Here is a 26,033-nt window from a genome sequence, read left to right as displayed (position 1 = left end):
ACGTCTCTGAGGAGCAAACATTTTTTCAACAAACTCTTTCGATGTAAACACCTCAAGCGAGCGTACATTACAACATTGTTTTTGCAAAATTTAGGAAGTTTTATCTAATGTTGCTGTTTCCATACAGCTAATGAGATACTTCAGAATGTGCATAACAATAAGTGTACGGAGACACGACTAGTGTGATGAAATCCTCTCCATCCTCTCCTCCCTCCCTCCTCGTTGTCCCTTACAATCTTCACTGTCATGCCTCTCCGTCTTGCCCATTACTCCCATCACTCCCACTCTCTATCTCCTCCTCCTAATGGCCTCCTCTCTCTGTCGCTGCATGTATCCGTCTCTCCGGTTTCTGTCTGTCTCGTTTTCTACACCTGAACACTCATCCTCTCCAACTGACATCATCAACACACGGCCAGACAAACACTGGGTAACTTTTTTAGACATCTAGGTAACATAATAGCCGACTGCCAGTGGCTGTGTTTCAGTCTGAACTACATGCTGAAATATATTCATGGATATGCTGCTGAAGCAGAGGCACTGTGTTATCTAGATGCCTAAAGAACATATAGAACACGTGTTCTGTAACGTCCAGACATCTTCTGACCTGCTACATCCCGGTTTACTGGGTGAGAAACAGCCGTTCGTTAGCAGTCGTTAGCAGCCGTTAGCAGAACGTAGGTTACCGAAGTAAGCTAATCAATAAGGTTATGAATAATGTAAACGCTAGCACTAGCTGAGTCATTTGTGAAAAAAGTGGATAATCCTGATGTGGATTTCTATAAAACAATTTTTTATACCGTATCAACTCCAAACTTTTTGTGTTTCTGCCTTCTCAGCGAACAAGAAGTGATCATATCTCAATTTAATATTCATTTTTTAAATGTAGAACCCGAGTATAGACTCAAAGAGGGAATCAGGATGAAGGATTCAGATTTAGATTCTCAGATTTGATAAAATATCTGTGCCTCTTTACTTTGAACAGAGAAGTATTAAAAGTGTAACATCCAGATAATCAGCGTGACAAAGATCCTGCCGTGTACTGAGATTGCGCCGCAGGCTTCTGTTGATGTGAACAAAGATAAGACGAGCATCGTTTCAAGAGATGCACCTGATATCTGAGTTCTAGTACCTTCATTTTTCTCTGGTTGTTAAAAAGCATAAAGCTCTATTTAAAGGGCAGCTCCATTTATAGAGGTTTTTATATTTTATTCTGTAGCTTCCCAGAATGCTATTTACCCTTCAAGTCCTTCTAAAAACTATTTCCCCACATGGTGACCTGACGTAGGTTTCTGCATGATGACGCTGCTACATGTACAGTATATATATACATCCTTATAGTCAGTGTATTAACTTATATGGCGGTCGGCGTGCTCCCAGTTTGGAGAAGCAGACAGAAGTACCGGCAGGAAGCTAAGCAACGTACTGCTGCGGACGCCACGTTAGTTCAGATCAGAAAGTCACACAATAACACAAACAAACTAACCGGCAGCAACTCCCGTGTTCTGAGAGGTTAAATTACTGTTTTTGTGAATGGAGTCTGGTGGCTTTGAAGGCAGCGATATAACGGCTTCAGTTCCCCGTCAGAAAGGGCTGTCTGATGGCGAGGTGAAGCGGGAGTGGACAGGATCAGCAGAAAAACTGATTTTAGACACCTAAAAAGAAAAATAATTTCCAGGGGGAAACATTTATAGGTCATTTAATTATCACTGATCCCGTCTCTCTCGTCCTCCCCGGAGACGTTAAACTAACACAAAGGGCTCGACGGTGGACTGAGGGTCTTTGAACGCGGCGTAACCTCGACCGGCCTCGCTCCTCTCAGGCCGCCACACTCCCGGGAACGAACCCTGCGTCGCTCTCTGACCCCTGAGGTGTGAAGAGTTCCCCCCCCGTCGCGGCCTCCTTAGCGGATTAGACCGCCCATGCATGTCCAAACCCCCGCGGGGCAGAAAATTGTCACGTCCAATCCTTGCTGCATCCAAAACCCTTTTTTTCCAATTTCCTCTCTTCTCTCTCTCTCTCTGTCTGTATCTGTCGCTGTGCTCCGCGGGGAGTCGGCTGGATTGAGAGGAAATGTTGCTGATCAGAGAGCGAGACAGACACAGTGTGTGTGTGTGTGTGTGTGTGTGTGTGTGTGTGTGATGCTTATCCGTCTGATAGTCCACTTTAAGTGACAACATGTTTTAGCGACCCTATCTCTTTTTAATTTAAGGATTTTTTTGCTCGTGTTCTTCGGGATGTAAGCATGCGTTTATGCATAAATAAACGTAATCTATTGTATTTATTTATTTAAATTTGGCAATCTTTTTGCAGCAACGCCATGTTTCACTTTGTTTACATCTTCACAAGTTCACAGATAGACGCTGACACTATACATCGGACCGGCCGTCTCATGAAAGCTCAAAGTTTTAATAACCTTTCATCACAAAGGTCTCCAGATTGTACTGACCTAATCCGAAGTAAATCCGGTTAAATCTGTAGGAGGAGTTGTTAAAGTACAGAGCCTGGAAATGGTAAAAAATACACAAAAAATTCACGCAAAATTCTAAATGTTCGATTTCCTGTTGGGTTTAAAGCCTGGCCCCAAGAGACTTTCTTTAAAGTCTACATGTGATACATGTGCGTACCAAATTTGGTACATCTAAGTGAAACGTACCGCGAGGGCTGCTTTGACGAAAGTTTGTGAGGCGCCGCTATTGAGGCCCTTTGCCACACCCAAGCACAAGAACCATATCAGATACGAAAATTCAGCCCTTCTAATGTGTGTGCCAAATTTTGTTTGATTTTGAGCACATGTACGTTTAATTAAGTGGTGATTACATTCAAATGAAGATCACGACGGAGAACCAAGGCGTTGGTTCACTTTCCCTTTTTCCTGGAGAAACACTTCAAAATACCATTTTCACATCTATCAGCGTCGTTTGTGACACATTTTCTTTTAGATCAACCTGCAGTTAAAGCTACAAATCTGTTCAACCAACCAAAAGAGAAACACTACACACCGCTCACGACCTTTGACCTTTACAGCTACAGAGTGAGCAGCGCTGTTCCTTCCTGGTGGCATTTAAGAGGAAGCTGTTTTCTTTTAATAAATAAAAAAGTGCAGTTTGTCATTTCTATCAGGATTCAGCTCCCAGCCTGAGAAGAGGGAGGCGGAGGTGGGGGGCGGGCGGACATGTTTGCGGTATTTCTAAGAAAAGAAGAAAATCCCTTCCAGCTTTGAGCGTGAGAGGAGATTTTCCGGCACAAAGTGGTACCTTTATCCCGATAATCACTGAGATCCAACAGGAGATATGGCGTCCCTTCTCCCCACCTCCTCCTCTCTCTTCTCTACGCCCCATAAACGCTGCTTCATGTCTCATAAACAGTTTGTTGTCACCTACAGCTGGTAAACAACAAGTAAACAGAAAGAGTCTCTACAGCGGACACTCTGTTGTCTCTGAGACGGCGTCCTCCTGCAGGCCGTCCTCCGGCTCTGTCCTCACAACGCTGCACACTCACATCTGAAATACATCAACACGGCGAAGACACACAGAGAGGTTTAGATCAGGAGAAGAGAGGACACGAGGAAAGAAGAGGGGATGAAAGAGGAGATGAAAGGAAACAGAGGAGAGGAAATGAGCAAAGGAGGGTAGAGGAGAGGAAACCTGGAGAGGAGATGGGGAGATAAAAGGAAAAGAGAGTAGAGGAGAGGAGAGGAGAGGAAACAAGGAGATAAAGCAATGTGAGAGGAAAAAAGGAAGGGAAGAGAGAAGACAATGAGAGATGGAGAGGAGAGGAAACAAGGAGATGAAAATAGAAGAAAAAAGAGGATGGGAGAGCAGAAAAGAGGACATGAAGGAAAACAGAGGAGAAGAGAAGAAATGATGAAGGGAAAGGAGAGGAAACAAGGAGATAAAACAAAGTGAGAGGAAAAAAGGAGGGGAGTAGAGGAGACGAGGAGAGGGAAGGGGACAAGGAAGGAGACAAGGAGATGAGGAGAAAAAAGAGAGGACACGAGGAGATATAAGGAAAAGAGAAAGGAGAGGAAACAAAGAGATAAAACAAAGTGTGAGGGGAAAAGGAGGGAAGGAAAGGAGACAAGGAGAGGGAAGGAAACAAGGGCATGAAACGACAGGTGAGGAAATGAGGAGATAAGATGTGAGTACACAAGGATAGAGGAAACAAGCAGAGGAGAGGAGAGGAAACAAGGAGAGGAAAGGAGAAAGATGATGCAAGATAGGAGGACATGACAAGAAGAGAAGAGACAAGGAGAGAGGGAGAGGAGAGGAAACAAGAAGATGAAAATATAAGATAAGGAAAAGAGAGGATGAAAGGAGAAAAGAGGAGATGAAAGGAAAGAGGTGATAGGAGAGAGGGAATGATGAAGGGAAGGAGAGGAAACAAGGAAATAAAACAAAGTGGAGACGAGAAGAGGGAAGGGAACAAGGAAGGAGGCGAGGAGAGGAGAGGAGAGGAACTGAAGCCGGTATATCGCTCTCTTCAAAGCCACCAGACTCCATTCACAAAAACAGTAATTTTACCTCTCAGAACTCGGTAGTATACAACCTTCACTTCCTTCAGTTATTTCCAAACTCATCTCCACTAACGTTGACTCAGCGAGTGCTGGCGTTCACATTATTAATAACCTTATTGATTAGCTTCCTGTGGTAACCTACGTCACTGCTGAGTCGTTGGAAAAGAACGCAGATGGACGCGTCCTTTAACATGCTGTCACTTTTACCACATTGATACCACGACAGAAAAAAGCAGAAGCAGCGTCATCGTTAAAAAAAAGTGTTTTCTATCGTTGTTATTGTTGACCATACTTCTTATTCTAATATACTGCATCCACTGCTCATATACGCAAATGATCTTGCAGAGAAAGAACACATCTAAGAACTCAGAAAATAAGAAGTATCCGTCAAATGCACACGAACGTCTTTGCAGACAATGAAACAGACTTTTACTCTTTAAACAACTCCTCCCACTTCATTACTCATTCTGCCTAAACATCCACTATATTCTGTCCGTCGCTCTGTTTCTCCCTCTATTCGTCTTTTATCTACTTGTTTATTTCATTTCCTCTCCTCTCCTTCTTCTTCTTCTTCCAGTCCTCAGCGAAGGACTCCGGGTCACCTCCTCCTCGTCTGCACACACCTGCATATTAACCACATCGTACGGATGTTTGTGTGTGAGTGAAAGAGAGGGAGAGAGATGTGCGAGTCGGCGGTTGCGTTGAATTTCCATTTTAATCAGCGAGTCGGTGAGCGAACAATCCTATTACGGCGAGGGAGGACAGAAGGGCCTCTTCACAACCTCTCCCTCCATCCCTCTCTCTCTCTCCGAGACGACAAATTAATCATCTCTCTAATGCTTCATGAAAGCCAGACTTCTGCTTTTTTTTTTTTGCCTCTTCTTAATTTGGGAGGTGGAGTATATCTTTCATGCACCCTTCCTCCTCCTCCTCCTCCTCTTCCTCTGTCCTCTCCACTTCTTTCACTATTCCTGTTGGAAAGATTAATGTGGTTTCTGGCTGGATGTGCAGTTGCTTCCACACAAATATATACCTGGATGTACACGCACACACACACACATGCATGCTCTTGTATTGTATAAAATGTACACACACGTGCAGCCCTAACAATGCTCCATCATCATTCCTGAAATACACAATGTTCCCCTCCATCTTCAGTACTGAGGGATTGTTGAGGAGGAAGAGGAGGAGTGGTGGAGGAGGAGGAGAGGAGATATCGATCAAGGACAAAAGAGGAGAACACTCTCATCATTAAGAGGAGAGAAGAAAAGGCTGTAAACTGAGGAAACGACCTAATGAGGAAGAAGATGGTTGCCAGGTTTCACACTATAGCTCAGTTCTATACTCCTGAACCGCCGCCTACGTCTAGAAATCACGTCAGAGATTCAAACACGTTGGTTATGCTTCAAACATAGCGTCTAATAGTGTCTTAAAGTCTCCTTCACAACACCAGAACCACAGGTGGCAAATCATTTGTGTTACTTTCCAAAACAGTCACGCAACAAAACTAAGGTAACGGCTACGATCTTTTCCTAAACCTAACCAAGTCGTTTTCTTGCCTGAACACCAGAGAAACACTGATCACTAGTGTTGCTGGACATTCGTGGGAAAAAGCACAAGACATGATGATTGTAAGACATCATATGAACCACGGTATGAGGACACGTTGGAAGACAGCTAAAATGTAGTGCTGAACGACAAATATACAGGATGTATATAAAATGATGAATTTCATACGTTGCTCTTTAAAGGGGGAATTTGGGTTCAAGAGGTTACAATTTAAGGTTTTGTTCCTCAAAAGCCGTCTTTAGAGCTATGAAGCTTTATTAGACTCCAGCATTGTTGTGTTCATTAGAGAAACCAGAGAGTCTGATGACCAGTAGAGACGAGGCCTGACAGACTGTTGACTCCTCTGAGGCCTTTTGAGGAATCTTGACCTAAAAACAGTTATTTATTCCGCCATTTAATCCTCCAGCAGAGAGTCTCGTGGGCGATTCCTGAAGTGAGATGAAACTCAGCATAAAGGCCAATTCAAAACCATAAAGGAAACTACTGAGCGGTTTACAGTATTACTGCCTTTCTGAGCTGAATCAACCCTTACCACCCACGCCTCCATTAACACATAACATTATACAGGCAGGTTCAACATGAGTCATATTAATGGCTTTTCAATTCAGTCTGTCACATTATCTCCTTTTCTTTCTTTCTTTCTTTCCTCTCTATCCCTCGTTATCTGACGACTTTCTGGTTTTTGGATGAAGTTTTATTCCAACAGATAATAGTCGTGTCGCGAGCATCTCCTCCTCCAGGAGAAGACATTTGGTGTAGCTCTATCGATGTCCAGGTGGAAACAGCAGGACACACAAGTCCCTTGTTTATCTGCAGATGTGTGATGTGTCAGTAATGTGTCTCTGTTTTGTTGAAGGTGCCTGATTGGAGTCGGTAGCAGATCTAGCGCACCTGGACCTGGACCAGGACCTGGACTCTATAGGATATAAAGGATCAGCTTCCTGTGTGGCTCTCTCTCTCTTTTTCCCTGCTGGCTGCCTGCAAACCCTTCTGCTTTGCTTTTATTAGACTTTTTACTTCACAACACCTCACACTACATTATTCAAGCACATTCACACGACTGATTTCACAAACTAAAGTCTCAGCCACAAAGAGAACGCCAGCAGCGCGTTACCTGTTGTTTTTTATTTTGGCGTCTGTGTTAACAGGTTAGAGCAGCCACACAGCCCGCATGAGACGCCCGGCTCTGCTGCGTCTCAGCTGCGTCTCTTCTAGAGATTCGAGGACTCGCCTATTTTTGACGCGAGCGAGCGGTTCACAGCAGCAACACTGAAAGTGATATATTGACTTTATATTGACATCATATCAGCAACATTACTACAGTTTCAATGTCTGTATCTATAGAAAATGTTACGGAGATGAAAAAAAGTAAAGATTAATTTTTAAATCAACACTTCCTGCTTTCATTTCAAAATAAAACCCCTCAAGCGGACAGAATTCCTTCATTTGTTAACACAAGGCTTTTATTCTGAAATATGTGCCGGACAGTGTTGTAGAACATGCAGTGACTTGGAGAGCTCCATGAATGAATATAGTACGGGGTTTTAATTGTGGATTATTACTATTATTTACAAATTACCACATGTTTCTTAACCTTTCTCTGTCTAAAATAAATATAAATTATATTTATAATGAAATGAAATCGCCATTATGAAAGGTAAACTCTATGTAAAAAGAAAAAGCTGACAGCAGCAGAAACGCAGCTGGTGTGAACACCCGACGCATGAATCCCGCAGCCGGCCCGCGTGGCAGCCGCCATGCCATGGCACGCCACGCGGCCACTCCATACCCAAATTTGATCCCTAGTTTATATTCTTTGTTATAATAAATACTTTATATTATTTGGCATTTTGCGTCCGTTCCCATTTTTTGCCGGGTTATGACACAACACAAAGATAAAATATGTTTCCTCTCCATGTTAGTGAGTCACATCTGTAACAAAGATAGTTTATTAAGGTTCGTTAAGCTGCACACATTATGTGCACACAGCGCACCTTCACCTCTAACCTGCTGAAGCTCTTATCAGCAGAGATGCCCACATCTACTCCTACTACAGACACACACACACACACACTGGCTGAGTGTTGAGGACATAATGGGAGCTCCTGCTTGGTCAGCTGAACCTGAAACTGGAACTAAACTACATGATGGACAGAGTCAGAGGAGGGGAGGAAGGAGAGGAGGAGATGGATGGAACAATGAGGGAGAGAAAGAGGGTGAAAACTGCAGTGAGGGAGGAAAAACAAAGCTGGATGGACTGTAGACAAAATGAAAAGATTTTCCAGATAAAGGTATCTATCGAATCATAATATCAATTGGGGATAACGGTGCACATTTTCAGATGGTCTTTCCTTTAAAAACATTCATGGCAACAGCCAAAAACCAAGATGGTGACGGCTATATAGTAGTTTTCATAATCATTTCTTGGATGATTTTGTGATCGCGATGTAAATTTGAGAAACAACGTTGATTTATTTGTCACGTGACTTCCTTACTTAAGTAACGCCACTTCCATATTTAGTTTAACCCAAAACCAGCATCTTCTCCTAAACCTAACGAAGCAGTTTCCTGTCAAGAAGTAAGTTTATTTTGAAAAGACTGCATGCATGTAACGAGCGGAAATTGACGCATGTTTTTGGACATTTGTAGGAAAACTTGAGGGATAACTTTTCGTAAGATACGAACCGTTGTATGAGGCTACGTTGCAAAGGTAGTTCTCAAACTGTGGGCGGTATATTCTAGTGAGCATGCATGTGACATAGGAAGGGATGCTAAATCTGACTGTGGTCGTCTTATTTCACAGTTTGTAGGTTGGTAGATTCTCCAGATACCCAGACGTATGAGCACAAGCACTGAAGAGAGAGTTTTTCATGATCTGTCCCCTTTAAAGTCTCAGCAGGAGCTGGTTATTGTGGTGTTTTATCTGAGCCGGGTCAACAAGTTCAACCATCATTTTTTTCCAGCGCTCTAACAATGTGGTGCTTCTCCTTGACTAACATCTTTGTCCTCGCCCTGAATTATTGAACCGCAAAATGATAAAATTGCTGGTTGTAAAGAAATACAAAGAACAGATAGAAAAGCAGACTTGCTTCAGGTTTTTTTTGTACTGTATGTCGGGAGGATGATTTTCTCTTCGTGCACCCTTTATTTCTCAGAGAAAGACAAACAGAAAAGGACAGCGAGTCACAGAGAGAAAGAGAGACGGTTGAAGTCCGTCGGTACGTTTGCTCAGCTGAGGCTGCTGCAGGTGTTTCTCCTCCAGCCACTGAAACAATGCGTAACCCACCGACACTTTCTCTAATCTAAAAGGGCTTTTTGTTAAAGCGCAAACAGAGTGTGAAGAGGGATGGGTTTGTTTTAGCCTCGTTAGTGTTGACAGCGGTGTGAGTTATTGAGTTAATAACATGTGTTTGTGTGTGAGAGTCTGCAGCCACAGGTGAATTCAAAGTAAGCAGAGTACATGTGATTGTGCATGATGAATGTAAATGTGTTTGTACCTTATCTTTTCTCATACAGTAGAAGCTGTTGTGTAATCTGGTGTGGTGTATGTATGTGGGGGGTAAATCAGTATTTAGCTGTGTATTTTTCACCCAGGTGTCATAAATATCCTTTTATCTGCTTATTTCCCCTTCATCCCCTCTCCGTCCATCCATCCATCCCTCTCCGCCCACCATCCCTCCTTTCTCAGGCATATTAAATCCCCGCAATTGAAGAATAAATACGCCACATTAAAACACAAGATATGAAATTGATTCATTCTTTGCTTTAAATAGCATTGTGGAAACAGGAGAGCGCCGTTAATCAGCGGTAAAGGTGGGAGCCGCTTCTCCGCAGGCGGAGGCGTGCAGATGCTAGTTGCCGCGGGCTCATCAGCTTTTACGACGTGACGGCGGTACTTTATGGAGGCAGCGGGAAACATCGATTTATGCTGATGACTCTGTGCCTGTGTTCTGTAATGCGGCCGTGGCTCGCTGTACAGCTCTGATCAAGTTGGGGGAGTGTGAGAGGTGGCCTTTAGCTGCAACAACAGGGCCGTATACTGATGATGACGGAGCGGCTTTTACTGCTATTTAACATACTGGTGGTTAAAAAGAAGCAGCGAGCATGTTACTACTCATCCCACACACAGATGGATGTTTATGTTTCAGGAGTGAAGTGTTGTTATCACTAGTTTCTTAAGCCAAGGAAGGGATGAGTAGCCATTTAAGTGGAGATGATCGTCAGTTGAGTTGAATAATTTCTTAAAAAGTTTCCTGAAAAAAAAAGGAATTTAATTTGGTACAAATTATTATTTGCTAATAAGTTTCGTAAAAAAAGAAATAATGTAATTTGGAACAAATTATTATTTCCTAATAAGTTTCCTAAGGAGAAAAAAAAAAAAAAAAAAGGAATGCAATTTGGTAGGAATTATTATTTTCTAATAAGTTTCCGGAAAAAAATAAAATGTAATTTGGTACGAATTATGTCTTAATAAGTTTCCTAAAAAAAAATATATTTTTTTTTTAATTGTTGCAATTTGTGTTGGGAAAAAAAGATACTTTTTAATTGGTACATTTTAGATCAATTAATTCCAAGGTTACGTAGAGAGTCTTGTTTCTAGTTTTGCTGTCTAAACTTAACAGAGTATTTTGTTGCATTTTATATTTTGTTTTGTTTCAATTAACAACGTTAACCACACGTTTACAACAGTTTAAAACTGTGACCGTAATCCAGGAGAAACTATTATCCCCTCTAAACGTAACTGAGAATGCAGTGAGCGCAGCATTTTCACACGAATGTGTTTACATTGCAGTCAGTACAGACTACATGGTGTACAAATGACATGGCAAAGGCAAAAATGCCATTTTTATTGCACGCGTAATCACTTGCAGATTACCGTGTCATTCATACAACATTCAGGGCTGTTTTGAGACTTCCAATACAATGCAGGACAATTTAAGTATATTATACTGAATAAAAAACAGTCTGAATGACCAATATGATACTAATACTGTATGTTCTTTTTATTTTGGTGAACCGACTCTTTGTAATAGTACGAACGCAGCATAACAGCATGTAACTATTGAAAACAAAAGGAAAAGTTCCTGAAAGTTAGATGCTGTAAAAATAACATATGGTTTGTGTTTTAAGGTGAGTTCAGAGTTCTAGTTTCCATCCTGTGGAAACAGAGCAGATGAAACCGTACAGGCCAACACATTTCCTTCCAGCTGTGACACGTAGTTAGTGTCATTAACCCGTCACAGACACCTCGCCATGAGAAAACTTTCTTCTTTTGTTTGAAGAATGTAATTGCACGTCTTTAGTCAGAGTCAGTATCATTATAAAAGATTAGCCGAGGCCCGGACGCCTCCCCACGAGAAAAACTTTCTTCAAATAGAAACGATAGAGGGCTCTTGTTGCAAGAGTACCTATAATTTCAAGTCTTCAGAGGACGGGAAAGATGTCTTTGACGGAAAACCACCTGGAGAGCATTTTAAGTTCATCTTCTTATGAGTCCTGGAGAGAATCTGAGCACAGCACACGTCCACATGAATTTATACATAGTCTTGTGATGGATCCTCAAAGTGTGTTCTCACAAAGACGGAAAAGACTTTGTGGTTTGAACGCCGCAGCTTCTGAAAGGAAACTCAAGAGGGAAGCTCGGGGGATGGTGTCGTCTTCTACTCTGGGAGAAGATATTTACCCATATGGCAACATAATGTGGTTACAGCGGACATGAATCAGATACTGGGTGGTAACTACTGTGTGTGCACACGTGCTTACATGTTACCCCGTCTCCTAGAAGTTATGTTTAGAAAACACTAATTTGTTCTTCCAATTTCGTTCTAGTGGTGAACACAGTTGCTGCCTGGCTTATGTTCATGCACAGGTGGTCCTGGTGTAAGACGAGCATACAAAACGCAGCACTTTGACACTGAGGACAGAGGATTCAGTGCCTTAATATGACCATAAAATAGTGTATGTTCATGCATGTGCACATGTATGCGCTTATGCATGCACCAGGCGTGTTATTGTATATATTGTTATCTGGCCTTAATGTGATCTTTTATATCGGCATTTCCACCGCGTACGATCAAAAATGTAATCTTGCGGAACGCAGCATTTTCATTGCCGGATATTTCACGAAGGAAGGATTAAACCTCCTAGAGCTCTTTAGAAAAGACATACTTTCTCTTCGGCATCACAGCGAACCGTTCTGTTGGAAAGAGACGCAAACGTCATGGCAACAGACTTGATAACTGCGGAGGACGGAACCTGACAAAATTAAAAAATAAATGAATAAATAAAAAAATTACTCAATCAATAAATAAATATGCCATTAAATGTAGCAAAAATAATATTAAAAATAAATATAGCTATTAATTAATTAATATTTCTGTTTAAATTTGCTTCTTTATTTATTTATCTTTGTATTAATTCCGTTATTTATTGTGTCTTTTGTTTAATTTTCCCTTTTATTTATTGATGTATTTATTTTTTTTTTGCATTTATTTTATGCAGGAAAAAAACTAAATGCAAAAATAAAAAATACATTTAAAATTAATAACAAATAAATACATAAAAAAATAAAAGGGAAAATTAAACAAGGAATTGAATCACAATACTTAAAAACTGTAATACATATCGAATAGGTACCCAAGTATTGTGATAGTTTTGAATCGGGTGATAAGTGTATCGTCCCAGCCCTAGTACCAATGCTGCTTGTGTTAAAACGACCTATTATATTACAATGGAAAAATTTGCATAAAGCTTGAAAGTAAAATCTGTTGATAATATGTTGAACAGAGATATATGATGGGAGATGGAATATAATAACACACATTTTTGATGCATTAATCCTCCATCAATCACACCAGATTGCTTTCCTTTCAATTATATCTTCATCGTCTAGTTCACTTCCTCTCCCTCCTGTGCAGACTAAATCACAGTGTGTGTGTGTGTGTGTGTGTGTGTGTGTGTGTGTGTGTGCGTGTGTGTGTGTGTGTGTGTGTGGAAACAACAGGTGTTGTGTTCCTCGCTCGGTGTCTAAACATGCCATGAAATGGGGCGATGATGACTCTATTTGTTTAACCATACTCTGCATCTCCGCGCAAGCGGCGCGACATAAAATAGCGGGGCGGCGCGGAAATGTTCCCTTTTCCCTCATTCATTACACAATTATGCTAAGCTGCATGCTTGACTATGAACCAGATGTTGTGTAATTAACCTCAGTGTGAAGATAGCGTTCCGCCCTATTGTCTCTCACCTTCAAGAACGAAATGGAAACCAGGCCGAGGCGGAGATAACGTGGACCGAGCTGAACCGAGCCGAGTCCAACCTGGTCGAAGCGGAGCTAAAACTAATTAAGTGTCGTGTGCAGATAGCCCTCGCTAGCATTGTCTCTGTAACCTTCAGCTCAAACTGTGAGAGGAGATGAAACCCCAGACAGGGAGGGGAGACATGTGGAGGCAGGTAACAGGGTAGAGAGGATTCTGAATTCTAAAGCATCACAATATGTTTTACAGAGATAGAGTGAAGATAATGGTATCCGATGAAACTAGAAAACCTAACAAAGCCATTGGTACCAACCGTGTCTTACTAGCTTGTCGGGAGGAACACTAAATAACGCTCCATAGTTGGGCTAAATTTTGGCGAGGAAAAACTGTCATGGCCATTTTCAAAAGGGTCCCTTGACCTCTGACCTCCAGATATGTGAATGTAAATGGGTTCTATGGGTACCCACGAGTCTCCCCTTTACAGACATGCCCACTTTATGATAATCAGTTTTTTGCATGCAGTATAAACGTGTTATTTTCTCCTATTCTAAAATGGTGTTTGAATATTTCTGCATACTTGGGTTTCCTGAACAGTCTTGAATTACATAAATTAGGTATCACTGTAAAGTGTTCAGTATTCATTGTGTTTATTACTATTTCCACACCTTTTGGAGATTTATTTTATTTATAACACGGCTATATGGAAATAAATAATGTTTTTAAAGGTCCCATATTGTAAAAAGTGAGATTTTCATGTCTTTTATATCATAAAGCAGGTTTAAATGCTGTATAAATACTGTGAAAGTATCAAAACACTCAATCCACACAGAAATACCTATAAACTCAGAAATACAAAACTGTTAAAGATTGAAGTTTAAAAGGTGGACTGGAGGCTCAGCAGTGTTTGTGTTGTATTCTCTAACTATCCATGCACATGTGTTTGCATGTAGTTTGATGAATGAGGGTGATTGTTCTCTCAGTTGACCTCTTGTACTCAGTAAATCTCCTGCAACAGCTGTCACTGAGCTCCACTGTGGCTTAGGGGGGGGTAACAGTTCACTTCCCATGATGCATTGCTTCTATCAGGATTATTAATACGTTGACACATTAAGGCAAGGTCAGACAAATTAGTGTCTTCCATTTAGCCGTTTCATGGAGATTCTATCATTAAACAACGTGTAACTGAACTAAACGGGGAAACAAACTAAAGATGACACCTTGGTGGTTTACGAGGGCGTACAGGAAAAAGCTTCATCCACATGTTGCCTAAATATTTATACAAACTGAAGTTCACATTTCACATACAGTAGACCTCCCAGTCTAAACAGACTATACTGGTTCACCCACGTCTCTGCAGTGAAAGTTAATAGTTCGTTCCATTGGGACATCAGCAGCAGAGCAACGCCTCCGCCATTCTGGACTGAAAGCGACTACCGGACGCCAGTAAAACCTCCGCCTACAAAGAGCCGTACAAAAGTAAAACTAAATTCTCCACATCTTCGTGTCACAACATCACTCATGACCCTCCTCTGTTTATCCAAACCCTGCATGAGTTTGTCTTTGAGTACGGACATCTCACTACAGAGGTGACACCGCCGTTCGGACAACTCGCCCTCAGGAGAAGGACACATCTGATTTGGTAGTTACCCTCTCACTGTCACGTTACAGCGTGAGCTCTGTAATCTCTGAACAAGAGGCTGATATGATGAGCAGCGGGGCCCACGCTGCCTCATGAGGACCCTCCAGGGCTGCTGGGTGAAGGTGAGCTGCCAGCCAGCATGTTGGAGAATCACACCGGACAGCTGAGAGAAAAGAGGGCGATTGAAACCAGCTGCACTCTCTCCCCTCAGCCTTCCACCTCTGTTGACGTCACTACTTCTCCGAGGTGGATGCTGTTGAGGTGAGCTGTGTCTGTCTGCACCTGCCTAGCAAAGGATATATACTGGTATCATGTGAAACTAGATTGAAGGAATCCATTGGTACCAATCATGTCATGCTAGCTTGCTGGAAAGGAGGTTAAGTAACGCTCCAAAGTTGGACTACATTTTGGCGAGGGAAGACTGGCATCAGTGTTCATTTTGGCAGCTATTTTAGATTTAGTCTTAAATGACATTTTAGAAAATGCTTATTAGCTTTAGTCACATTTTGGTCATTTTTATCCTTCATAGTTTTATCGACAACAATTCAAAACGTTTTAGTTTACGACAAGTCATTCGATTTTAGTCAAAATGTTTTCTCTCCTCATTTTGTCAGCAATATTTTTCTAATTTAATTTTGGTTCTGTTTAGTCATCAGATTATAATGAACATTTCTGTAATTGTAGTCAAACTTATTTCACATAAAATGTTATCTTATCATTATCTGATGAACAACACAGGTTGAATGATTCAGAATGCAGCTTTGCAGTTAGTTTGAGTCCTCCTGACTGACGGGGATCATAAGTGATGTGCGGTTCAGTCGCACCAACCGGTCCGTTATGAGAGCCAATCTGCACCGCACAACATGTAAAACTATGCATTAATCAACCACCCAAACCCGACTGAGCGCTGCGGAGTCGGCTGAGTGTGTTTGAGACAGAGAAAGAGAAGAAGAGAAGTTGGAATGTGACAAAAATAAAGAGAAGTTTTTATGTTTTTAACCATTTTAAAATGGAATACATTTTAGTCTTTTTTCGTCAACATTTTTACATGTTTGATATCGTCACCGTTAGTGTTTAATGACATCGGTGCCGACTCGTCATCGTCTGGTCTTAGTCATAGAAAAAAGAAGTTTGACGAACATATTTAGTCGTAGTTTTCGTTAACGGAATTAACACTGACTGGCATGGCGGTTTTCTCGCCTTGACCTCTCAATTCAAGACATAAAGACATAAAGACATGTCCACAACAACTTGATGCAGAAATTGGCGCATAAAAATTCACCAAAATGCAGGAAATGAAGTGGTTGAAGTTGTTGTTGTTGTTGTGTGTCACACGCTTTCTATCATTTCTACTAATTTACAGATGCCACGGACCACACACATGCATCACATCTCTACAATCTCTAAACATCAGTACTCTCAGTCTGTTTGTTTGTGTGCTGAACACAATTATATTATATTATATACACTATTTATTCCACAGCACTCAGCTGTAGTGGCTGCTCTGTATCTGCTGTGTTTGTTACGGTCTAATCAGGAAACAATGGAAGAGCCGCTGCTATTCTTTCTGAATCGACAGGAGTCGACGTTGACTTGGCCGTGCGCTGCACTGTGGGATGATCAGATGATGTCAAACTGTCTCTATGAACCTCTGATGAATCACAACTCTATTCACCTCCAATCACAAACAGACGTCTCTCTGTGGTTTTCAGTTTGCTTTTCAAGGGAAAGCCAAAAAAATATGACAGGATCTGTCTGTTTTCTGTCTTTCCTCTGGCCCTCTTCCCATCCATGGTCCGCCCACACGGGTTGTTTCACCTATTTTGTCTGATTATATTGTCATCTCTGATCGATCTCTCTCTGACTCTCCTGTTGAGGCAGAACAACTGCTGCCTTTACGTGTAGTAGGATGTCACAGTACCAGAAAGTTAGTAGTCGCGGAGCACTAACGTAATTAAAAAACATACAAATTGTCCGTATACCAAAAAAAACGAATGCATTTTTTTTTTACTCAATCAAAGCCTTATTTCAACAACAACATATTGTATACTCTCTGACAGCAGAACCTGTGAAACATATAAAAATAGAGATCTAGATATATTAAACACGCCGAATATAATTAAATATCAGATTACATACGGAGCACGCTCATAATCTCCGTTATACAGCGCCTCCTAGTTTTATAAGACGCTCAAAAGCAACTGAATGTAACGCTGCACAAAAGAATAGAAAACTAACAAATATATCAGACTCAGTGTCCTGATTTCTGCCTTTTGTTGTTGTTTTTGGTGCTGTTAGATTATTTCTAGACCGCCCCGTTAATACAGGAGAAAACAGTTATGAAGCTGCAGTGAAAATGTAGTTTTTGAAAGACTAAACGCCAACAAATTTGGCTAGAAGCGGTAAATTTGTTTAGATAAAACGCTGTGAATTTTTTACAAACAATTACAGAGAATGAGCGCGAAATAGAGAGAGAGAGAGAAGATGGATTGCACACAATGTTTCTGTTAGTTATTAATAAGTTAGTTTCCATAAATGCAACTTTTCTCAAAGCAACTTGTTGCACTACCGGTTTGTTTACAGTATCAACATCCTGTTGTGTATCCACACACACCCACACAATCACACACCCACAGCAGGGCCAAAGCAGCGTTAGTATCTGTGCATGGAAATGCAGAGGAACACACTGCAACACCATGATTTCCCTTGTGTGTGTGTGTATGTGTGTGTGTATGTGTGTGTGTGGGTGTCTTCTTTGGTTGTGTTTATGTGTGTTTATGTGTGTGTGTGAGTTGTTGCTGACCTGTAGCAGCTCCTCGTGGTCACCACCCGCCTCCAGCGCTACAGTAACCGAAGCAAAGGGACGGCTGGCCATCTGCTGTCGCTCTCTCATCAGCTGCTACAGAGGGAGACAGAAACAAGAAAGGATTCATTATTCAACAGGTTATTCTGAGAGAAATAGTTAGAATAACCTGTTTTAACTCAAAAACACATTGTTATTCATGTACAGTTACAGCCACTGAGCAGCTCTACTGAGACCAACTGGACGTTTTCTTCCCATTACTGGGGCCTCAACACCTTTAATATATAAACATGTATAAATTCAGTACCCTAAGGCGCAAGCAAGATATCTTCGTTCTCAGCACAACATGGGCTATTTGAAAAGATATGCTGCAGTGATATTATAAAAAGTTATAAAGGCCACAAAGTCAAAAGAAAAAGTAAAACAGAATTTGAATGTTTCAACAATTCATTCATTTTCTACAACAAAAACATTCTCTATTACACAGACAAACAGCTGCTGCCACCATTATGCACTGAAAACGCTTATATTTATAATATTGTATTGTTCAACACAGGCCATTTCAGTAGACTATGACAATAAAATAGATATAATTTTGTTTTACTTTTGTACGCCACTTTTTAGGTGGACGTTTTACTCACGTCCAGTAATCACTTTCAGTCCAAAATGATGGAAGCGTAGCTCTGCTGCTGGGCGCTGATGTTGCAATGGAATTAGATGAATAAGTAGGCCTATATATAAAATATTGGATTATCGCTTTTATTATTTTCCGAAAATAACACAGTGTTTCCTTGATGGATTATGAGAACAAGTGACTGCCTGTTGTGACGGCACATTGTAACGGCAGGTTGTGACGGCATGTTGTGACGGCAGGTTGTGACGGCACGTTGTGATGGCACGTCTGTTACAGAGTAACGTCACTTCATACGTCACTTTATGCTTGATAAAAGTATGAAGTGAGTGTTTTTGAAATCGTGGGCGACTGCTGCAACCCCAGAGGGTTAAATGCCTTGCTTAATGGTTAATGAACAAAAGGAGAGGATTGCTCAATTTCTCCATTTCACCCATCTGGATTGCAGATTTTACCCAGCAACCAAATGGTAAACATGCCTAATTTTCAAACCGTTAACCGATGTGTGATTAAGGAAGGAAGGAGAAAAGAGAGTCGGAGAGAAGAGAGAAGTAGAAGTAGAAAGAGAGACAGGATAGTAGAGGGAGTAAAAAGAAAAGGATGGAGAGGAGGAAGATTGGAGATCAAAGCAGAAAGGTTGATAGACGTGCAGGAGGAAGGCGAGGAGCGGTGGGGAATAGCAGGTGGTTGTGGGGGGATGGAGAGAGTCAGGTGGGAGGAAGAGGAGGAGGGCAATCTTCATTAATGAGGAAATGTCAGATGAACAAAGGCAGATGGCGAGGCCTTCATCAGCAGGAAGTCCAAACAACCCGACTGAAAACACAAACACAGATATACAGCACAAAAAAAAAACATATTGGGAGCAAGTAGCTCACCAACACTCCCACACAAATACACACACCAACATCAACACAGATCAAAAAGTGTTTATGTGGATCTGAATATTACAATGAGGACACAATACTCTCCTCTCTCCATCAGAAGCCCCGTTTCACAGCTCTTTCCACTTCACTACATACATGTTAATGGGGTTTTGGTTTCTGCCTTTAGCTCGGGGGTGGCCACCTGTTTCACGCAAAACAAACTCGTTTCTGGACGATTATGCACCAAGCTCTAATCATCAGTATGTTGCTTGTTGTTTTCGGCAAACAATCTGCCTGGTGAAGCCCACACAAACCAGAGCCGGGGAGGCAGAGGGAGAATCTGGGCTGCAGATTGTGACCCGTACGGGAGGGAGAAACTATTGTTTGTTTACAACATGAGAGGGTTTTCCACTTAGATGAATAACATGAAATTAACTTTTTTGTATCAGCGTGGGAGACTCCAGCCATCACAAACACAAACACAGTAAAGTAATAAGAAAAATAATAGACCTGGGAAATACTAGTGGACAAATAGCGTGGTGTTAGTTTCGTCAACATAAATGAACATCTTGACGGATTCGCCACGCGAATGCAGATACATACGTGTTAGAGCTGAAATAGATTGTGTGTTATTGTGGTTAAATAAATGTAATGTAATATTTGTCAGATTGCAGGAGGGCACAGTGAAAATGTTGTTTTTGAAAGGCTAAACGCCAACAAATATGGTTTGAAGCAGAATATTTCACCCTCGTCACCAACCTAAAAAAAAAAACATTACAAAGCCTCTAACAAAATCCAGAATTTGAATTAAATGATTCAAAGAGTTAGTCTTTCATTTATTAAATCAACTTTCTTTATAATGCAGATACATAATATGATCTTTTTTTGTTTACTTTATTAGTGTTGTGTGAGCTGAAATATATTTTGCGTTATTGTGGTTAAATTAATGTAAATGTAATATTTGTTAGATTTCTGCTAGACCGCCCCGTTAGCGCAGTGAAAATGTTGTTTTTGAAAAGCTAAACGCCGACAAATGTATCTCTCAACATGGCGACTGCTGAGCTGGCGGCTAGCAGCTAACGGTGCTAACAGTGAAAAAAAAGGCAACACTGTTGACAGGGGAGGGTGGGCGCTACGCTTCCGCTGTGGCGCCGTCGGTCATGACATCGTTATCAGCTGTAACTCCTCTATATCTTTACATAGAAAATAGTTGTTCATGATATATTAATTCTCTGGATATTGTATTGCACCTTTAAAATATAAAAAAAAAACTGCAACAAGAAAAAGAAGCTCAAGACGGATGTAAGAAAGATTTGAGAAAATCCAAATCTCAATAAAATGGAATAAATAAAAAAGTAAGCATTACTGAAAACCACAACTAAAGAAAGAGAAGCGGAAACAAAGACACAAAGAAGGAAGATTAGCAAAAGATCGAATAAAAGAAGCAGCCAACCACTCCTAAATGTCAGCGGCCTCCACACTGTGTTACCTCCACACTGTGTTACCTCCACCTAAACTGAAGCACCTCTGTGTCCTCTCCTGTTGCTGAGAGAAACGGCAGCACATTGACATTAAGCAGCTGTCAGGTGTTGTGCTAGTGCTCCGCCGGCTGCTGGCTTGCCAGTGTCAGACTCTTTAAGCATGAATGAATACTACACCTGTAGCTACATCAGCGCAGTCAGCCGCTCCGGCTGGCGGCAACTGCTCCGCTATAGCACGCTGCCGCTGCCGTGCCGGGCTAACGTGATGTCTTCTCTTGTTAGCTGTCAGCGCTACGCTAACGCTGCTCAGATGACAAGTGTGTGCTCGCTAGCGTCGCTGTTAGCCTCCTGCTGATGTCAGCTCACATTTGTAAGAGGCGAGGTGAGAAGGTGTGGGAGAGAGAGCGAGGCTGTCTGTGCACTCAGAGCGTTAGACCAGGTAATACCAGACACCTTTAGACCTTTAGAGGTGCATCATGTTCCGATTTTACAAAGAGAGAGGTCATTTTATCTACAAAGTGACAGCCACGCTGACCTTTCCATTGTGTGTCCATCAAAGCTTCATTCCTCTTGATGTGGTAGGTCTGCCTTATCAGCAGGACGATGTTGGTTGTTTCAAATCTGCATATCCAAAACTTATTTATATGACTGTATTCTAAACTGCAGTTAAAGGATAGTTTTACATTTGTTCTGTCTTAAAACAACACACACATATATATATATATACATTGAAAGAGTTAATAGTTGCTGTAATAGTTTATTCCCTTTCTGAACTGATTTTAGTTTAAGTCATAGGGAACAAAATCAACAGTCAACAAATTCCAAAATTCAGCTGAAGCTAACGGTAGAATAACTGTGAACCAACAGGGTTTTTAATGTACATGTCAGCATGTGAGGATTGCTTTAAGACATGTTTGAAACCTTTAAGGTTTGGTTACGTTTTGCACAGTGACGGTAACAGCACAGGGCCGCTACAACCTAAAAATCACAAGTTGCCTTAATGTGTTAAAAAAAAATAGTGGTGCTAAAACAAATTTGCAATAACGTGATATCATTATTAAATAGTCCCCAACAAATTGTATATCTACTCTTATTTGGGAAACGTTTGCTAAAAATGTAAAATGAGGAAATTACTTAAACTATATTTTTGTGCTCAATTTAGCAGGAACGAATGGGCCGGGGTCTTAGAGAGGCTTGGGATGTCGGTATTCAGTCAGCCACAAACCCAACCAGTTAGTAACCAGTCAACCAACCAAGAAACCAGTCAGACAATTAATAAATAAGCAAATTATTTAATTTATCTATCCGCATAGCGCAAGTTTGGAGAGTTATTTAGCCAACTTTGCAACAAGCTAGTATGACATGGTTGGTACCAATGATTCATTAGGTTTTATAGTTTCATATGATACCAGTATCTTCACTCTAGCTTTAAAACTGAGCCACTACATCCTGAAAATCGCAAGTTGCGTTAATGTGTTAAAGAAATTAGTGCCGTTAAAATTAATCTACATTAACGCGTTATTATCGCTTCAACAGTCCTAGTAAAAAATAAGTCAAATTTAAGCCAAATGAAGAAAGAAATAATCACAATAATATTCACTTCTTCAGGTTTTTCTTGTATACGTGAACTGAAACTTTGTTTTGTTCGGGTGCATCCATGTGTGAGTTTGTGTCATATGAGGTGTTTTCACAGCTCTTTCCCTCCCTAAAGCCACCGCTGCTCTGTTAGCAAGATTACACACTGGTCAAGGTGAGCTGGGTGATATGTGTGTGTCTCTGTGTGTGTCTCTGTGTGTGTGTTGTGACCTGATAAACCAGTCTAGACAGTGAAATTATGTTGGGACATAAAAAGAGGGAGTAATATTCAGCACTGTGTTAACTTTTAGAGTCTAATGAATATGCAAGTATGTGTGTGTTCTTTTTTAGTATACAAATGCACGTGTTCAATTCAAACAGACGACTTGTCGGCGTGCTCATGCATGCGTTGTGTGTTTAATGCCCCTTTTGATAAGTCCTTGAGTGGGCAACAAGGACGAGGCAGCGGCCATCTTCTCTGTCTGCCTGTCGGGGCTGTAAATCAGCCATAAAACGGATAATTAACTCTGCTGTGCTGTAAACAAGCCGTGCCACGCCAGACACCAACAACTGGACGACAACAGGAGGGTGCAGACGGAGCTATATGTGTTTAAAGGAGGGATAATATTTAGGTTTCCTGTTTCAGGGATTTTAACCGCACAGGAAGTTTCCCTGTGAGTATTCGTCCATATTGACTGTGTTTACCTCGCCTCGAGGGGAAGCATCCATCCATGCATCCGTCCGTCCGTCCGTCCAGCCATCTCAGCTGGACAGACAGACGCATAAACAGCCAGGAGAAAAAAAAATGAGAGAGCTTCAACAATGAAGCCAATCTCATGGTGAATTATGCTTCACAGGACGCGGCTCAACGGCGGCTCAAAGTAGCACCTGCGAGCTCAAATTACCGATCCTGTTAGATGGATTGGAAATATCTGTGTAATGTGCTGGTTGCTGATTTCAGACACACTCCTGTGTAAATGACGGGTTTCACAACACAACGAAAGGCTCACTGCAGCTACGGCTGCAATTAAACTCCACATCAGATCTATGAGGGAAAAAAAATATAGTATCAACACATCTGCAGGCCTGCCGGCACGTATTGGTAGATAGTTGTGGGGGGAATAACGCAGGCAGCAGCATGTGTCCCGTATTCTGTGGCAGGAAATTGCTGTAAATATGTACGCAAAAACCCTCAGAATGGACATGCCATTTTGGACAGTATGCTGGAAGACGTGTTTTCTTTTTCCAACAACTGCTACATGACCACAGACAGGTTATTGGTGATATTCATTGTGTAGAGCCACACTCCAAAGGCTTCGTGTCGCAGTGCTTTGTCCACTCCCGTGGACGGTGTGTGTTGGAAGCTGGTGTTGTGTGGCGGCTTGCATCAGACTGTGCCCTCGTTTACTCTGCTGAGATCCGTCTCGCCACATTCAGCCAAGAGACAAATGTCGCTGGGAACTTGGCAAACATGCAGGAAATGAGATCTGTTATTGCCTCTCGATTGTGGCCTCGCTGGCATACAAATTCAAGAGGCAGATAAGTGTGTGTGTGTGTGTGTGTGTGATTCTCAGGGTTTGTCTCTCTGTGCTCACACCTGATTGTCTGCACACAACCCACAGACACATTTTGGCATTTTTTCCAAGTGTTTTTATGATGTAAATCCTCGAGTGCACCCGTGTGTGTCCTTTGTGAAGCAGCTGCATTGTATCAAACCAGCAGTGTCTCTGCGGACGCCGCGCCTGAATTGATTCATTGTTTCTTCAATAGCTAATATCATATTTTATGCCGAGAGGCAAAGCCGCAAATCCTATCTGTCTCCAGTCACAGCGCCGAGCTTCAAAAGCCACATAATGAGGGAATAATTGAATACTTATCAGTATCAATCATGGTTGTATGAATGTGTGTGTGAGTGTGTGTTGTTTGTGTATAGATGCCTATCATTGTGTTCCAGTGCTCTGCTTGGAGAGTAAGATGAGTATCTCTTGTCTCTTTGTGTTGCTTTTTTGAAAGTGTGTGTCTTGGCATCTTTTGAGTTGAAGGCAAGTTGGCGTCCAATGTCAAGGAGTTCATGAGTCTTTTGGTCCTGTTCATTGAGTGACACCTTCTTGACACCAACCAAGAAGCGTAAGCAGCATGTCAGCAGCATAACAGTAGCGTCTCTGATGAGGTCTATGGATGTCACTAGAACCAATACTCCGGTACCAAGTCAATGCCAAAATTCTGAAAACGTGATGGTACTCATTATTCTGCAGTACTGCAGGTACCATAGATACCGGGGATCAGGGCCTCAAAACTAATAGGTGTTGATTTTAGGCCTTCTCCATCTTGCTTTTTGTAAGTCACCATCTTTGTTTTTGGCCGTCACCATCTGGCCCACAACCGAACGCCAAAATGTTACAATCAACTTTCATGAAGTGAAATCACACTGTGAAAGGGTTAAAGTTGTAAGACAAGAACATGGACAACTCCCAGACCAGACAACGCCGTGGTAGCGACCTGTCAATCACAAGGTAGCTCTGCCCTAAAGCATCCCCTGCTTTATGGTCTATCTGACTCTAAATGGGACCATCATTTACTAAATGAACATCATGCTGTATTGAAGAAGACTTGAAACTAGCGATTGAGACCATAAACTCATGTTTACAATGTTTACTGAGTTAATAAATCAAGTGAGAAGTAGGCTCATTTTCTCATAGACTTCTATACAATCAGACTTCTTTTAGCAACAAGAGGAGTCGCCCCCTGCTGGCTGTTAGAAAGAATGCAAGTTTAAGGCTTTAAGGAATCGTTGAATTTCACTGGTATTGGTATTGACAACTAAATTTCTGCTATCATAACATCCCTAGTCTCGACTAGTTTCACTGAGCTACTGAGATACTGATTGTTATTCCTTTAGTCGTCCAACTATCTTTTGTCCCTGTGAACAGTTTCCCTCTAATAATAGAGATCCAAAAAGCTGAGCCCGTAATGTGTTATGTCTAACAGATGTATAGCCCTGTCCTGCTCTACTGACACTGAAAAGAAGACTGATTTTGCAGAGTCACATAATGCTTGACCGGATTTTACATTAAGATTTTGCCTTTTACTTTCGGTGCTGAACCGTAAAATGTACTGTCACAGTTCCCCCTTTTCATCTGCTCCTTCTCATATTTGCATTTACTTTTGACGCACTCAGCAGACATCTTTATAAGAGGAACTAGAGTCTTCATGGGGCACTGGGAGATACAGTAAGCCATCAGGCCCAGTAGGGCCAATGTTGGGGTTATCTGGATTGAAGAGTGTTCAACAATTTCTTTAAACAATCTGTTTTCAGTGGCAGCCATTGAAGCATCGCATGGTGATTATTAAACTTATATCGATGGTGATTTTTTAACTTGATGCTCATCTTATGACATTGTTAAACACTGACATTTGCTTTAACACTTCTTGTGAACATGGTGAAACTCTGACTCTCTGTGGATTTAGGAACAGTCAGGAAGAGTTATAACCCCTGTCCAGAAACTGTTATTTCCCTCGTATCTCTGATTAAAACATTAATCAGACCTAAACCTGCAGCCTTCTGTGGCATTGATTAAACCATCTAGTTAGGTTACTGATGGACTGGAGGAACATGGACGCTGATGTTGCATTACATCTACGGGGGGGAAACAGAGGCAGTAATGTTGGATGAGAAATGTGTTGTTTAGTAGGTTCACATCAG

The 26,033-nt window shown here is 41.5% G+C and overlaps 1 protein-coding gene across 5 annotated transcripts in view; it reads right to left on the bottom strand.

Moving 5' to 3' along the window:
* atrnl1a (attractin-like 1a) overlaps window positions 1–26,033 on the bottom strand; it is a 267,677-nt gene that overhangs the window by 25,472 nt on the left and 216,172 nt on the right. For 4 of the 5 annotated variants that reach the window (XM_074647316.1, XM_074647318.1, XM_074647319.1 and 1 more), the window contains one exon: window positions 17,781–17,876. In XM_074647316.1, coding sequence (XP_074503417.1) covers window positions 17,781–17,876 — 96 coding nt within the window. The remainder of the gene's footprint in view (window positions 1–17,780; window positions 17,877–26,033) is intronic. The other variant, XM_074647317.1, reaches the window with a different exon arrangement.

This window comes from Sebastes fasciatus, chromosome 9 (genome assembly GCF_043250625.1).
Source record: "Sebastes fasciatus isolate fSebFas1 chromosome 9, fSebFas1.pri, whole genome shotgun sequence".
Taxonomy (NCBI): Eukaryota; Metazoa; Chordata; class Actinopteri; order Perciformes; family Sebastidae; genus Sebastes; species Sebastes fasciatus.
This window is presented reverse-complemented; position numbering and strand designations above follow the sequence as displayed.